The 17,134-nt window shown below is 41.6% G+C and overlaps 1 protein-coding gene across 1 annotated transcript in view; it reads right to left on the bottom strand.

Annotated features, from left to right (window-relative positions):
• TMEM241 (transmembrane protein 241) overlaps window positions 1-17,134 on the bottom strand; it is a 187,628-nt gene that overhangs the window by 37,780 nt on the left and 132,714 nt on the right. Inside the window, exons 6-10 of the mRNA XM_007935613.1 lie at window positions 14,825-14,850; window positions 11,166-11,217; window positions 8,609-8,657; window positions 7,356-7,401; window positions 5,574-5,609 (exon numbers count right to left, since the gene is read on the bottom strand). Of these exons, the coding sequence (XP_007933804.1) occupies window positions 5,574-5,609; window positions 7,356-7,401; window positions 8,609-8,657; window positions 11,166-11,217; window positions 14,825-14,850 (209 nt within the window). The remainder of the gene's footprint in view (window positions 1-5,573; window positions 5,610-7,355; window positions 7,402-8,608; window positions 8,658-11,165; window positions 11,218-14,824; window positions 14,851-17,134) is intronic.

Genomic DNA, 17,134 nt, shown 5'->3' with positions numbered 1-17,134 from the left:
ATAATTCTTTTGAATTCCTTATCAGGGCGTTCCAATACTGTTTCTTCTTCAGAGATATGTTCTGGGTCTGTATCCTACTCCCTTGTTTCTACCACTTTATCTTGCTTCTTTGTGTGGACTGTGATGGTCTGTTGTCTCAGAGACATTGTTACGTTGTTGTATTTGGAACTCTCTTAACTGTTTGTGAAGAGCAGCTAAGGGTGAGTCAGGCTCTGCTTGGTGGTTGTTTATCATAGGCCTGTTGGTGGAGAAGGAGGTGGTGACTCTCACTCAATAAGTGAAGCTGCAGTAGGTGTGGGTGTAGTTGTGTCATATGGGGACTGTTGCTGTCTCCCACTCAGTTATACAAAAATAACAATTGAATAACCATCAAAAAAGTAAAAGCAAATGGACAAAAAATATACTGCGTAATCACACAGTAACAGTAACCAAAAAAGAGAAAAGGAAAAAAACAAAACAAAACAACCCCACCATATCTGGGTAGAAGGCAGTAAGAGAAAAAAGTAGAAAAGGAGAAAAATGATGAAAAAAATGGGAAAAATGCAAAAAGAAAAACAAGGAATGTGGTTACCCACAGGAAAGGAGGGAAAAAAAAAATTGGAACCAGGAACAGGGAAAAGAAAAAAAGCTGAAAACTAGAACCTGGGAAGGGAAGAATAAAGAATGATAACAGAAAGAACAAAAGTAATAATAGTAGTAGTAGTTTTAAAACAGACAAAAACTAACTAACTTTAAAAAAAGGAAAAATCTGGACAGGGCAGGGCAGGACACCCAGGCTCCATCTGAGCACACAGACTGGGATGGAAGGGATGGCCATACCTCTGTTCACCAAGAGGGTGTGAGATATAAAAGTAACAAGAGGAATGTCACACATTATCAGTAGTCCATGAGTCCGGGATGTCTTTGCGGTTCCCAGCAAGTGGAGCCTGTTCTTAAATCCCTGGAATCTGGGAGAACGCTGTCACTTTAAATATCCAAAATGGTCAAGCCGCATGTAAACATTCAAAATGGCTGCACCCTCTGGACAGACAAAAGTCCACAGCTCAGTCCACCTCTCTCTTCGCTGCTTCCGCTTTCATTCCCCAGCCACCAGAGCAGTTCACCGTGGAGTCTCTAGAGCAGGGCTGATTTTTAGGTTCATTCTTAGATCCTACCACCACTTGGCAATATCCAAGCTGTCTGTGCCATGAGGATCGCTGCCAGTCCACAGCTCCATATGTCTCCTTTTTTGGTGTTTTCATGCAAATTCTTCTGCTGGTTGGAGTTTAGTCCACTTCTATATTCTTCCCTTCAAAGCTCAGGGGTCCAGGATTATCTTCTGTATCTGTGTTAATTGGTTCCCCTTTTCTTTATTGAAGAGGGTTTAATGCAGTCCTTCTGCCTATTCTGCCATCTTACCAGAACTCTACTCTGTGGTTATTAATGGTGGGTGCACATGAGAATTGCCCAGTGTCCACACTTAAATTAGAATCATCGGGGTGGTCCTGGCATCAGTTGTTTTAGTTTTTTTAAGGCCCTCAGAGGTTCTAACCTGCACGGGGATTAAGAACCACCACAAGAATCAATCTCCAGCTGGTGGCATTATAGGCAGTCTGGAGGAAGACAGTTGTCATGCAGAGAAATCACTGTCAATCAGCCCTGCCCTGCCGCTGGGCTACCTTTCCATACCATTTCTATATTCTCGGGCTCTTCCTTTACTCTACACCTCTAAAGCACAGGTTCCCTAATGGCTCCCAGTGTGAAAACATCATGGAAAGAGGAAGGAGAAGAGGTTCAGGAGAAGGAGAGAAGGATAATAGAGAATAGCCACAGGCTGGAATGATTCAGAAGCTGTAGGTTTATAAGACAGTTTTCATGTACAGGTATTCCCCAGGTAACAAACATCTAATTTAGAACCTGTAGTTATGGACCAACCCTGTGAAGCCTATTATATTAAAAATTCTAGGAACATACAATGGTTTGTAATAACAAATGGGTGCTACTTTGTGACATGCTTCAAAATATTATTATTATCACAGTATTATTATATTAAAGTAATATATCAGACAGTGTTTCACTGCTATTCATAAGGTTTTCACTGGCCAATTCTTTGTGAAGTGGATGGCTCTTTCCTTCTTCCCAGCATGAAAGGGTAAGACCTTCAACAAGATGGATTGGCACAATGGCTGAAAGAATGGGCTCAAGCATAGCAAGGATTGTGAGGATGTCACACAACTAGACAGTGTTTTGTTCTGTTGTAAAAAGGGTCACTATGAGTCAGAGCTGACTCAAAGGCACATAACAGCAAGAACAATGACATTATATTACAGATTTTTTAGTGTATCTGGAAGGTTTTTTTATTTTATTTTTTTTATGTATAGAAAGATACACTGAATACTATATATATATATACTAAGATAAACATCTGGGTAACTGACATTAGATATAAACTGTATCTAACTCTTCCAATTTACAGAAAAATTAGACTTAAAGACAGAGTTAGGAATAGAATTCATTCATAATCTGGGGACTGCCTGTAGCTCTAAAAACTATACACACTCCAAGGAAATCTTGGACTCTTTCCAATGATCAGTCCTTGGGACAGCTCTGTAAGTCTTTGGCTACCATTTCTTCTTTCTTGAGAAAACATATTACCTGTACTCACTCCATGATTTTCTCTCACTGGATCTCCTTCTGGTGTAACTTCAGGAGCGGAAGCTAGTGCTTAAATGGCAAGTTATGAGGGGCTCTTTTCTGCCCCAAAATATCTCCCAAGACCTGCAGGGTACCTAAAATCCCATCATTGTCATCACCCCCAACAAGTGTCCTAAAAATAAAATATTAAGGGCTAAAAAAAGTAAGTGAAAGAGTTGGTACCCCATTTGAAATCTACAAACAATGTTACATAACTCCCAGTTCCTCCTACACTGTGACCCTGTTGAGGATTTACTCTCTTCATCTTTGGATGCCAAGTGCCCAGCAGTACCAGACACCTAGCAGGTGCTCAATATGTTTTCTAAAGCACAATTCATTCCCTCTAGGTGTATTTGCGGCAGGAATCTCTTTGAAGAGATATACAGCTTGAAGCTCCTTACAGTTCTAAGATTATAAGTTGCATGTAGACTCTAACAAGATAATTATACTAATATAAAAGGCATGTCATACCAGACAAATGGAAGATTTTTTCCTATTCATTCATTCAACAAATATTTACTGAGTGCCTAATAGGTGTTGTATCTGGGGATACAATAGTCAACAAAATACAACATATCTCTACTCTCATGGGAAATAAAATAAGAAAATACAATGTGGATACTAAATTCCAATACATTTTCCCTTTGTTTTACCAAGTCATCCCCTGGAGAAATGATCTATCTACTTCTCTTTGACACACATAAAAATTTTATCTGCAAACAAAAGAGATGGAGTTAGAACAGGCAAAATCCTGGAAATCTTCTATTTAATAGATTGGAGAGATTAGTCTCTGTCTCATATTAAAAAGAAATGAAGCTTGGTATGCATCCCATAATATTCACTACTTATAAACTACCTACGAGTCAGAATTGACTCAACGGCAGTGGGTTTTATAAACTACCTAAATGCTCCAAAACGCACAACATTTTCAGAAGTTCCACTTATTTTCAGCCTCATATACAAACTTCCTCTTTCCTTCACTTTTTCCCATCTACCTTGTGCTTTATACCTCTTATTTATATGAGGACAAGAGTCCCTAGGTGGCAAATGGTTATATGCTTGACTACTGGCCAAAAAGCTGGCAGTTGGAACCCACCCAGAGGTGTCTTGAGAGACAGGTACAGTGATGTGCTTATGAAGGTACAGCACTGAGAACCCTACAGAGCCCAGTTCTACTCTGTACACCTGGGGTCACCCTGAGCCAGGAACAATTTGATGGTAAGTAACAACATATGAGAAATGCCAAAAAGACTCAAGTGAGGGTCAGGGAGCAAATACATCCTCAAAAAAACAAGGGTGTGTGTCCAAAGTAGAAAACCACCCAACTATTTGCTTCAAAAAACTGAGAGATCAAACCAATTCTGTGCCCTGGCTGGTAGGGTAGTACTCGGGGCTGGCACAGAGAAGCACAGCCGACCATAAATCTGAGCAGACTGGAAACCTCTGAATGCTGACCCCTCGGTGTCTAGTGCCAGGATGAAAGCAAATAGTGGCCCTCGTTGTGATTCACACATTTCCATCACTTGTACTGAAAGCAAAGACTTGGACCACAGAAGCTTGGCGATAGAGGGATGTGTGGCAGTCTTAGCCAGGAAGTTACAGACATCAGGCTCACAGGCAATAAATTTCCTTATACGAGAAGAAAGGAGTCGGAAGACAGGAGGAGAGGACAGAAAAATTAGCTCTGGGTCATAAAGGCTCATTTTTCCATATCCCTTATTCATTTACTGCTTGACTTGGCTATAAGTTCTGTTTAAATAATAATAATAATAATAATAATAAAGACTGCCTAGAGTGGTCCAATGTCATGGAAACATGTTAAAAACCAAGAGACTTCTGAATTCTTCAAAAAGTGTGAGAAGTCAGCTGGTGGGTCTGAGCAGAGTGGAACTAATGATTATTTTCAGCTGAGGACAACAGAGGTCTCACAGCTGTGCTTCGGAGGAATCTTACTCTCAAAAAGGCATTTTAATAAATGCCAATATGAATTTTATTTATGAAAATACAGCTCTAGTTGAATGTATTAAGTGGAGAAACTTCTTCCAGGAACACGCACGACCAAATGCTGAAAGCCACATCTCTGCCCTGGATCCTCTTCACCTGATGTCACTGCAGTAGGGAATCTTGGGTTTCCAATAGCAAATGTCTCTATTTCTCAACTAGATGCTTACAGTGCATGGTCAACTCAGCTGGCCAACCCCTTCCTTGGCTGGATTTGGGTAAGTGTACCACGTGTCTAAATATTTTAACAGTTATAAATCAAGCCTGAAAGTTCATCCAAGCTTAACCAATACAGTCCAAAAGGCCAAGATGGCCTGGAAAGCCAGACTGAAATGGAGAATTCTTAAGAGCTTTTCAAGCCTCATGTCAAGAGTGTGTCAGAGTGTGGCAGCATGAGAGGACCAGCCCTGGCTTCTAGCTCCCAGTATGCCCTTTCTCTTTCCAGCCCAAGGTCCTTCAGCCTGCAAGTCCACACCTCCATGCACAACCTTTCCCACCACAGCCTCCCTTTGGACACTCACTGGGCCTAGGAATGAGTCAAAAGACAAACAGAAGGAGGCCTGACATCAAACTCAGAGCCACGTGGGCAGGTAATTTCATGATATGATTTAGAAGGGGGAGTGTGGGTTGAGGGAAGAAACTTCCCTTTAGCTTACAGACTTCATGTCCCATGGGCGTAGGTACAGCTCTCAGTAGTATGGGTCCCAGGCAGAGGCTCCACTTGCCTATCCTAAGGAGAGGAGGATTATTTTGGCTCCTCCACTTTAGGTGACCTCATAAACTATTTAACTTGCCTTCCTGGCAGGCATATTGACTCAGAAGTCTCTAATCAAATATTAGAATTAGAATCAAATGTAGAACAAATGAATTATTCTTTGAAAATGTAAATTATACTTTACCTGAATATATAGTTTAAGTACTGCTGGTCAATGTCACTAAGGAATGAGAGAGAGAAAAAAAAAGATAAAGCAATGAAATAATGGAAGTGTTTTCCATACAAATGACGGTCATTATCCCCTATTAATAAATTGTATCACGTAAAAGTCATAAGGAGCTATGGTGGTGCAGTGGTTAAAGCATTTGGCTGCTAACCAAAAGACTGGTGGTTTGAACTGATTAGTTGTTCTGTGGGAGAAAGATGGGGCAATCCGCTTCCGTACAGATTTATAGCACTTGAAACTCTATGGGGGCAGTTGTACCCTGACCCACAGGATCACTATGAGTCAGAATCAACTCGATGGCAGTGGGTTAGGTTTTCTGGTATAAGTCATACAATTACAAATTAACAATAAAGAGTACAAAACGGTCTTTATATTCAAAATCAGTTCCAGGTTCATTTTTTAAAAAAATATTCCCTAGTTTACTACAATGAAACACATTACTTCCTCTGTGTATGTTTGCCACTTTAAAAGGAATGTCAGCTGTCTCAACCAATGGACTGGCTTGTAAGGCTGCCATGCCATACTTAACAGATAAAAATATAGGGCATGCAAATAAATTTGGATTACATATGAAGAGTAATGTTTAAGTATGTCCCAAACACTGGATGGGCCATACCAGTACCAGTTCTGACATGTGGCCACCCCAAGTGTGTCAGAGCAGAACTGTGCTCCATACGATTTTCAATGGCCAGTTTTTGGGGGGTAGATCACCAGGCCTTTCTTCTAAGGCACCTCCGAGTGGACATCAACCTCCAACCTCTCTGTTAGCAGCCAAATACTCTGTTTGCACCACCCAGGGACTCCAGATAGGACATACATAACCTAAAAACAAACTATTCACTGCTGAGCTGAAGGTCAAGTTTAGGTGGGCATCCTGTATTTTATCTGGCAACCCTATTGGTTCCTTGCCACAAAAATACTTTATTAAAAGAAAAACAGCTGCTCTAGGAACTGTAAGTCATATTCTCAGTGTATAACCTTCTCCTAGCAGTCATTCCCTCAGACCTGCCCCCTCTAGGCCTTCAGGCAGGTCAGCTCCCCTGAGACCCAGTGGTGGGTCAGCCTGTAGGACAGTGGCCCTTGCAGCTTCAGCTCACCCAGGGCCTGAGTCCTCTTTTTTTCATTGGCATTCAGCAAGGCCAATTTCTATTGCAACAAAGGCCTCATTTTTACCCAATAAACAGAGCTAGCAACTGGGGAAATCCAGGGTCTAAACTGAACCAAGTCAGAAGGGTACAAGGAAACAAGAAGGAAGTGTTGTACTTCTGAGCTGGAGGTGGTCAATTCAGGCCCAATGCAGCTGGTAACATAAATTTCACACAAACAACAACTAATTCAAGGAACTAAAAGAACTGAGACTTCCATGCCTTTTCATCAGTCATTGAAAACCAAAAACCAAGCATACTGCCACTGAGTCGATTCTGACTCATAGCAACCCCTATTGGGTTTCTAAGGCTGTAAATCTTTACAGAAGTAGACTGCCTCATCTTCTTCCTGCAGAGCAGCTGGTGGGTTTGAACTGCTGACCTCCTGGTTAGCAGCCAAATGTCTTACACATTACACCACCAGAGCTCCTCAATCATTGAAGGCAGACACATTTTAGGTCTGGGAGCCCAGCCTGGAGCAGAAATGACTTTGGGAGGTGATACAACTGCCCTCAGTGCTGCCCATTCTCACAGCACCATTATCTTACTCGTTTCCTTTAACAAAACAACAACTCATCAGATTTAAACAGTTTACCTCAGCATGTTGGGCTTCTGGAATTTCTGTCGTATCTTATAGGCTCCTGAAAATGAAGTGAAATGAGTCACTGGCATGCAGTATTCTGTGTAATAAGCTGCCCATGTCTCCACATAAAACATGAAGTCTTCGTGGCAGAAGGTCCCCACGGGTGCAGCTACTAGGCCCCACCTCACACAGGGTTACATATGTCCCACCAGAAGTTTTCAAGAATGAGAATTTCAATAACCTTTCATGATCATGCATCTCACTACTAAAGGGGCCCATAGAGAGCACTGGGCAAGAAATGCTTAGTGATCTGCAGAAGAATAAAATTAATGGAAAGATTTTTCTTTCTTTTAAAAGATGCATGTGAACAAGAGAAACACTCTTGGATTTCTTAAATGTATGTAACAGAGTCAGGCACTGTATTTTCTCCTAAGACTATAAACAAGAAACATTAAACACATGATTTGAAATGAAGTCAGGTGGCCCTTTAATTTTCCCCACTTAATTTTTGTTGTTGTTGTTGTTGTTATATTGCTGAAAGAAAATGTTTTTGATGCAAACACAGATATTCTCCCACTGTTTTCAGAGAAGACCAACCAGCATCCACAACTGGGCTGAGGAAGCACAGCTGGAGCCAAGGAAGTTAATTAACATTTGTCATGAAAAAGAGGAAACTGTGGTAGCACGGCGCCTAAGGCACTTGACTGCTGACCAGAAGGCTAGCAGTTCAAACCCACCAGCCACTCCTCAAAAGAAGATTGGGCAATCTACTTCTATAGTGATACCGCCTCAGAAACCCAAGGAGGGATCACTATGAGTCAGGTCCAACTTGATGACACATAACAACAACATACTGGAAATACAAATGTTTGAGGAAAACTCCAAACCAGAGAAAAATCAAACCAGAAAATATCTATTTACCTATTTTTATGCAATTACGCATGTTGTCTGTGATTTTTTCCCCAACCATGCCCTCTTCCACAAGGTATTTTCATAACCATGCTCTGCTAGTTTTTTTACAGCAACATGTAAAAAAAACAAATTAACAGAATGCTCAAGAAAAATACATTGGGGAGGGAATGGCTGGCAAAAAAAAAAAAAAAAATCTGTAAAGAAAAATTGTCGATGTGTAAAAATATCGTTATTATAACCCTGATGTCTTAGGTTTAATTCTCCTACTGTCCAGGGTCACTGAAAGATGCATATACTCTAAGGTCTAATGATTAAGCCTCTGCTATGAAAGCAAACACTCTATGAATACTTACCTACACAGAATAAGTGAATTATAGCCCAAAAATATCCATCCAGATCAAACTGTAACACAGGATAAAAAAAAAATGAATACAGACAAACAAGGAGCAAACACAATGATCAGAATCAATGTGCCAAGCCAGTGCCAAAAAAAAATGTAACTCACTGTCATAGAGTTGATTCCAACTCATAGCAATCCCCACTGATTTTCTAAGGCTGTAAATCTTTATGGAAGCAGATTACCTCATCTTTCATCTTTCTTCTGTGGAGCAGCTGGTAGGTTCGAATCACCAACCTTTTTTTGGTTAGCAGCGAAGTGTTTTAACCACTATACCACCAGAGCTTCTTACGCAAGTGCCAAGCAAGAGGCCAAAACAGGATCCTTGGGGCCTTAAGCCAGTCCCTCCTCTTTTCTCACCTAGATGTCCATAACATCTTCCTAACCAGACTCTGCCTCTGGCACCACCACCTCCATGCCCACACTGCCACCACCTTGTTTCTAAAAGGCATATCTATCTAGTGGTATCATCTTTTGCTTAAAATCATTCAACAGTTCCCCAGTGACATCAGGAGAAAATCCCAATGACAAGCCCTGTCAAGCCCTCCAGTCCCATCTACCCCACCCCTCAGACAAAAGAGAACCGCCTATCCGAATGCCTTCCTCACCAACTCAGCAGAGAGGCACTCCCTCCTCTTCTTCCATTCCTTCTTTTTCTCTGTAGCACTTAATATCCTCTACCACACTCTATATTTTACTTATTCTTTGTTTATCTGTCTCCATCCACCCCCACTACCACCCTACCCCTGCCACATACACACATGTACACACACACACGCACACACACACACACAGATTATAAATTCCAGAAGGGCAGCAATTATAATAGGGCAAGCACACATTGTTGTTGTTGTTGTTTGCCGTCCAGTCGGCCCCGACTCATAGCGACCCCTCCTTGGGTTTCCGAGGCAGTATCACTACGGAAGTAGGATTGCCCAACCTTCCTTCCGAGGAGTGGCTGGTGGGTTTGAACTGCCTGCCTTCTGGTTAGCAGTCAAGTGCCTTAGCCACTATGCTACCAGAGCTCCAAATAATGTTGGATGGTAGAATACTCAGGACACCTCCAGGACTTTACCCACACCTGCTTTCTCCTAGCTAACTCCTCTTCATTCTTCAACCTTTAGGTCCAGTAAGCAGTCTGAAAGGAGCCCTCACAGTGCATGGGTAAGCACTCAGCTGCTAACCAAAAGGCTGATGGTTTGAATCTACCCAGCAGCTCCGTGGGAGAAAGACTTGAACTTCTCCTATAAAGATTACAGCCTAGAACTCTCTATGAGCCAGTTCTACTGTCACATAGAGACTCTGTGAGTCAAAATTGACTCCACAGCACCCAACAACAGCAGGCAGCATCTGGCTCTACAGTCAGAAAGAAAAAAAAAAAAATCAGTGACATCAAGTCAATTCAATTCATGGCAACTCCATGTCAGAATAGAACTGTGTTCTACACAGTTTTCTGTGGTTGTTCTTTTTTATTGTTGTTGTTTGTTTACCTAAAGTACATTGTCAGGTCTTTCTCCTGTGGTGCCTCTGGGTAGACTCGAACCATCAACCTCTTGGCTAGCAGCCAAGCAAGTTAACCATTTACACCACCCAGAAACAAAACCAGAAAGATCTGGGTTAAATTCTAAAGTCTTCACTTATTCATTAGCTGGTGACCTTTTGGATCTCATTATTCTTCAGCTATGAAAAGGAGATAATAACAGTGCCTACCCTTAGGGAATTGTTGTGAGATTTTAACTCAGATAACGCAATAGGCATTGGCACAGTGCCTGGTACACAGCCAGCTCCCTATAATTGTGAGTTCTTCCCATTTCCAAGTCTTTTTAGGTGCCCCATAGCATCCCACACCTCGCTGGGGTACAGCCCTGACCTCACCATGTTATAATTATCTGTCAACTCATCTCTTTGCCCTCCCCTTGACTCTATGTAGACTTTGACTTCTATTCTGCCTGGACAAGGGCTATTCTTCTTCTTTGTGTCCCCAGTGCCTGGCTCAGTACCTGACACTTGATGGGGATTTAAGAAACATTGGAAAAGAAAAAGGAAGGAGCAAAGAAAAGAAACCCATCAATAAGATGATTCCTGAGGGTTGGGGGTGGGTCCTCAGTGCTAATAAAGGAAATCTCAACTTCAGCTCAGGATGACAAACAAAATGAAAATGATGAGGTACTCAGATGAGAGAGAAAAACAACTTTGCTTCCATGCCTGTGGCTTGGAAAGCCTAAGCACTGGCTTGCAGGTTCAACAAACACATACAGAGAACAGACTGTGTGTGTAACTAGTACCCAAAGGCAAGAGCTTGGCAGCCTACTGGCACTACCCTGGGGAGAAGGCAAAGGTTAGGGAATGGTGACCCTGGGCAAAAGGTATCTGGGCTAAGAGCTTCTGAGTGCCTTCCCACAGATCAGGGTTATCCTTATTCTAACAGGAAGGGCCAGGAAATTCTGCTCATCCACGTAGGCTTCAGAGAGTGAAAGATACCTTGAAGGCAAAATGATTTTACCTGAGCTTACCTGGGAGTCATTGAAGGGAAGGCATCCTGCGGCAGCCAGGAGGAAGAGGGCACTGCAGAGAGGGAGATAAAATACCTCGGCTTTACTTTCAACATCAATGGACTCTCAGAGAAAGTGCAGACTGAAATACATTGACTGGTGTCTAGATGAGGCAACAACCCTGTGAGACCAAGCCCAGTTACTGTGTTCATCCTCTGAGTACCTGGCTACCTATGTAGTTTTCAACACTGAGAACCACACACTTTCTTCCCAGGTGGCCCACTAGCCATTCTCCCAGAGAGGCACTTGCAGGACATCTGCAAAATCCAAACTGGCTCACTCAAACACATGTTCCTGTAGCTACAGACCTGAAAAGCACACTAGTGGAAAACTGGGCCAATAGGACCACAATTGTGCCAGTTCCCAACAGAAAACACCATGGAAAGAGCACTAAAGTCTTCTGTATATCACCTTAACCAAATGATAAAACTTAACAGCTGCAGTAATAGAACAGATTTAGATCATGTGCCTATCATACAATGCTCCTAGAAGGACACAACATCACTTATGTGGCAATTCCTGACAAATATGAAGAACCTGAATCGAATCATGAGGAAACACTGAGACAAACCCAAATTTAGGACAGTCCACAAAACAACAGGTCCAAAGTCTTCAAAAATGCTACCGCAATGGAAGACTGAGGAACTCATCCAGACTAAAGTATATGAAAGACACATAGCATCTTTGTGGTAAAAACTGCTATAAAAGACAATATTGGGATAACTGGAAAAATGTGAACATGAACTCTATATTAGACAATATTATATCACATGCTAAATTTTCTAAATTTGATTACTGTGATAATATAAAAGATTGTTTTTAGGAAATATATGTTGCAGTATTTTAGGGGCAAAGGATCATGATCTCTGAAATTTATTCTCAAATTATTCAGAAAATTCAAATAAAAAGAGTAAGAGAAAGAATGTACACATTCTTATATATTCTGTGCATATGACATTTATTTACATATATATACACACAAAAGGAGCTCTGGTGGAACAGAGCCTGAGGCACTTGACTGCTAACCACCAGCCACTCCTGGAAGGAAGGTTGGACAATCTACTTCCGTAGTGATATCACCTCGGAAACCCAAGGAGGGGTCACTATAAGTTGGGTCCGACTTGACAGCAGTAAGTTAGTACACACACAAATATAGAAAGAAAATGCAAAAATCTGATCAATGGAAGATTCCAGGTCAAGGGTATACGGGAGTTCACTGTAATATTCTTGGAACTTTTCCGTAGGTTTAAATCTTTCTCCCCAAATAAAAGGTTTTCTTAGAAAAACCTTTTATACATACTGAAATATTTACAGATGAAATTATATCATGCCTGGGATCTGCTTCAGAATAATAGTGAAGCAAGGAAGTAGATGGGGCCAAGAACTGATCATTGTTGAAGCTCGCTGACGGGTATATGGGACTTCATCATACAATTCTTTCTACTTTTATATATGTTTAGAAATGTCCATAATAAAATGTTTGTTTTTTAAATTCTTATATGAAAAAGCAACACAGCTAATCATAATAAGAAAGCTATTCTTATTCATGGGAGCCCTGGTGGTGTAATGCTTAAGGCATTTGACTGCTAACCAGAAAGGCTGGCGGTTCAAGCCCACCAGTCACTCCTTGGAAGGCAGACTGGGCAATCTACTTCCATAGAGATACCACCTCAGAAACCCAAGGAGGGGTCGCTATGAGTTGAGATCGACTTGACAGCAGTGAGCTTGGGTTTTTGGTTTGTTTTTTTGTTTTTTGTATTCCTATTCATTAGAAAGTAGTTTTGGAGCTCTCTTTTGGTTCAGTATCATTGGCTTGTTTTCTCTCTTCTAGGTTTCCAATAACAAAAGATTTTGCCCCCTAGCTTTCCCCAGTCCAAACTATCACACACTTTCCCCTTGTTCCATTTTATCAATGCACCAACATGTATGGTGTTGGGTTCCTTTGTTACTGACCATTCCATTAGGCACCAAAGGGCAAAAGATTAAAGGTCTGAGCCAAAGCAATGACTACAGTGTTTTCACTTTTAGAGACTTTGACATACGATACCTCATACCAAAGTATGTTCCATATACATATAGAATTCTATATTCTCTAGATAAAATATATATTATACATATGTAATATACAACTTTCTGACACTTATAATCTGAGTACCCTGAAAAGCCTGCTGCTGCTAATCAATTCTGCCAACACCACCACCACTGCTGTAATTACCTGTAGTTACACACCCAACAGACTTCCTATAACTGGTACAGAGGAGGCACCGGTGCTGACATCCTCAGCCTTGGGAAGCAAGGACATCCTGAGGCCCAGGAGGGTTCTCACTGCAGCCCACTCTACTCCTGTAGCCTTGCCAATGCACAAGGCTCCTACGCACACTCAGCCTAAAGAAGACTCCAAGGCCATGGATGGTGAGGGGCTCAAAGGAAGGAGAGTAGAGTGAGTGAGGAGTTTGTCAGGGAGGGTTTCTGGGACTGAACAGAAATACGTAGGTTTCAGGTGTGAGGGAGAATTCTAGTGATTGTCCACCTAAAGTGTTAGAGATCCCCTCAACAGGCAAATCCTGTGTGTGGGGGAGAGAGGGAGGATATCAAAGTGTGAGATAGCTTCCTGGTTTCCTATCAAAACTGCACCCTGAGCAATATCAGATTATCAGGTATTACCCACTGCCACTGAGTTGATTCCAACTCACAGTGACCCCCGCTGGGTTTCCAAAGCTACAAATCTTTACGGGAGTAAATTGCCTCATCTTCCTCTTGTGGAGCAGCTGGTGGGTTTGAACCACCAACTTTCTGGTTAGCAGCCAAATGCCTTATCCGCTATGCAGCTACGTCTTTCTTTAACTTCTCCTAAATCTCCTTTCGAAAAAGAGAATGAGTTGCAGGACTTTTTTCAAGTAGCAGCCTGTAATAAAGGCTATATAAAAGAAGAAAAAAGGATTGGATGAAAGCTCAGAAATATTCGAAACAAAAACGTCCTAAATCTATGCATCAAACTTTCTTTTAGTTGTTGTTGAAAGACTCAGCTTCAGTCTACAGAATGGAGCTTCTTAACTGCTAAGGGTGAAGGAAGTGGGCAGCTAGGACAACAAGCCATCAGGTTAGAATTCAAAGGCTGCCTGGGATGAGAGGGATCTGCAAGAGAGAACAGCAAGATTGCAGCAGGGGAAACTGAGCCACGGTGTCTCATGAACCCTGCCTTTGATTCTCTATTATAGCCCAGAACTAACATGCAGACCAGTGCATTTTCCACCTAGAAAATAAGAAAAACCCAATAAACTCCACAAATTATTTTTAAATTCTCAAGTCATTTCTGTGTTTTTTATTTCCACTCTCCATCAATGTTGCACAACTATTTGTTACTGAGCTTTGGACATCAATAGCTGAAATCTGGCACGGGTTTGCTACGTTTGTTTTCTCCTCAGGAAAAATATATTTCAAAAAGAAAAGAGGAAAAAAGAGAGAACTTCTGCATAAGACATAAAATAGTGATATATGAGTCCTGATAATAAATTTTTCTCTCAGCTCCCAGAGGATAAATCTTCAATAACCAGTTTGTCATCAGAGTTCAAAATCAACTTAAATCTTTACGTTAGGGGTTGGATTTTCTTAAAACTTACCTACAGATTTTTTCAGGAGAAGTTTTCTGTATGAAAGTAAAGAAATTTACAGTTAGTCTTTACAACTCTTTTTTTGGTCCCCATTAAAGGAAAACATTAAGGTCAGATGGCAGATATTAAATTATGAGTTAAGTGCATTAGGGGGCTTAACAGCTGCTGCACTTTTGTATTTATTGAGGCTTTTTTGCTGCTTGGACCAAATGAGGATGACTCAGAGCTCCAGCACTGAGTCACTTTAGCAAAGCACTCTGGGTGTGCAGAACTTCACCCGCCCACCAAGCACTTCTCACAGCCCCATGAGAACCACGTTTACCCAGGAAAAGCAAATGGACACAGGAGTCAATCCTTCCAACACATTATACACAGAGAAAGGAGGGGAGAAGACAGACGGAACCTGTGTAAGAGAAGGAAATACGCTCTTGTTCAACTTCTCCTGCATCTCCGTTTCTTTCAATATTCTTTTCATTAATCCAGCTCTGACTCTGAGCGATGCTATTAATTACCTGCTATATTTAAAGGTTGGGCAATCCTACTTCTGTAGTGATACTGCCTCAGAAACCCAAGGAGGGGTCGCTATGAGTTGGGGCCAACCCGACAGCACATAACAACAACAACAACATATTTAAATTAAGAAATAGAGAAAGTACTGACTGCTCGGATGAGGATCACAATAGAAGGTCTTAGAAAGAGTGGGAGAAAAATACATAACAAAATTCAAATTCATTAAAAAAAAAAAAAATCAGACTTAACTGCTCTGATAGAGACTGGGGGGATTCCTGAGACTATGGCCCTTCGACACCCATCAGACCTAGAACCGAACCCACTCCCCGAAATCACCTTTCAGCCAAACAACAGACCTATAAAGTGAACATAACACCTGTGAGGAATGTAATCCTCAGAACAACCAACCTCATGAGACCAAAAGGGCAGCATCTGCCCAAAAACAAAGTTCAGGAGGTAGGAAGGGGCATTCGGAAAGAAGGGCAATGGAAACAGTGGGGAAGCCAGAGAGAAACTGGGAAGAGTGCTGTTACACTAAGGAGATGGCAACTGGTGCCGTGAAACAAAATGTGTGTAAATTATTGAATGGGAAACTAATGTACTCTGTAAACTTTCACCCAAACCACAATAAAATGTTAAAAAAAAAAAAAAGAAAGAAACAGAACAACGAGAAAGGGGCCACTTTATTCATCTCCTAGAGAGAAAGAAAAAAAAAGTTCCTTTTTTTTAAAGAATTGACTGAGGAGACATAAAGCTCCTTGAAATGAAGAAATTCAAATTTGAATTCTACCCTCACCAATTCCTTGTGATTAGGCAGTTTAAGGGAATTAGTCCACTGCACTCAAGAAGAAAGATTTATTTAGCAGGGAGCTCTGGTAGCATAGTGGCTAAAGCACTTGACTGCTAACCAGAAGGCTGGCGGTTCAAACCCACCAGCCACTCCTCGGAAGGAAGGTTGGGCAATCCTACTTCCATAGTGATACTGCCTCGGAAACCCAAGGAGGGGTCGCTATGAGTCGGGGCTGACTCGACGGCACATAACAACAACAACAACAACAGTACAGTGTTTTTTAAAACAATGTTTGATAGGGGAAGCAGATAGGTAGGGTAATAGATTAATACAAAACACTGTGGAAGGATTATTTTGCAAGTTGAGGGCAAACTAAATTTGGACACCCAAGTTCGTATAAAGTGTGAAGTATAAACATAGTGTTAAAAAGTGAGGAGTTGACAAAAATCATTTTAAAAAAAAAAAAAAGGACCAGACTTGCTGGTCTAATAGAGCCTGGTGGAACCACTGAGACTATGGCCCCTAGCTGCCCTCAAGGTCTGAAATTGAACCCACTCCTGTGGCTTCCAGCCAAACAAAAGACAGGCATATGAGCTGAACACTCCTTGGCGAGATCGATCATGGGAGAATAGAACGGCTGTGTATGTACAGGGAGACCGCTGGGGGGAAGGCAGGGCAGGAGTGCATGGGAGGGAAGAACACAGGGAAGAGGTGGCTATGGGGAGGAAGTGGGAGGAGAGTTGTTGCATTATGGGAGACTGCAGTCAATGTCATGAGACAAAGTGTATGTGAACTGCTGTATGGAAGATGAATTTGCTCTGTAAACTTTCACCCAAATCACAATACAATGATAAAAAAATAAATGTGAGAGTTGATCAGGGACTGATGTGGTTTTCTATGAAGGTTATCTGATGTTTTATGTGTTTAGGAGCTCTGGTAGCATAGTGGCTAAAGCACTTGACTGCTAACCAGAAGACTGGCGGTTCAAACCCACCAGCCACTCCTCGGAAGGAAGGTTG

This window comes from Orycteropus afer, unplaced genomic scaffold (assembly GCF_000298275.1).
Source record: "Orycteropus afer afer isolate SDZICR_OR568_19922 unplaced genomic scaffold, OryAfe1.0 scaffold00030, whole genome shotgun sequence".
Classification (NCBI taxonomy): Eukaryota; Metazoa; Chordata; class Mammalia; order Tubulidentata; family Orycteropodidae; genus Orycteropus; species Orycteropus afer.
The sequence above is the reverse complement of the archived record's forward strand: the minus strand, read 5'-3'. Positions and strand labels throughout refer to the sequence as shown.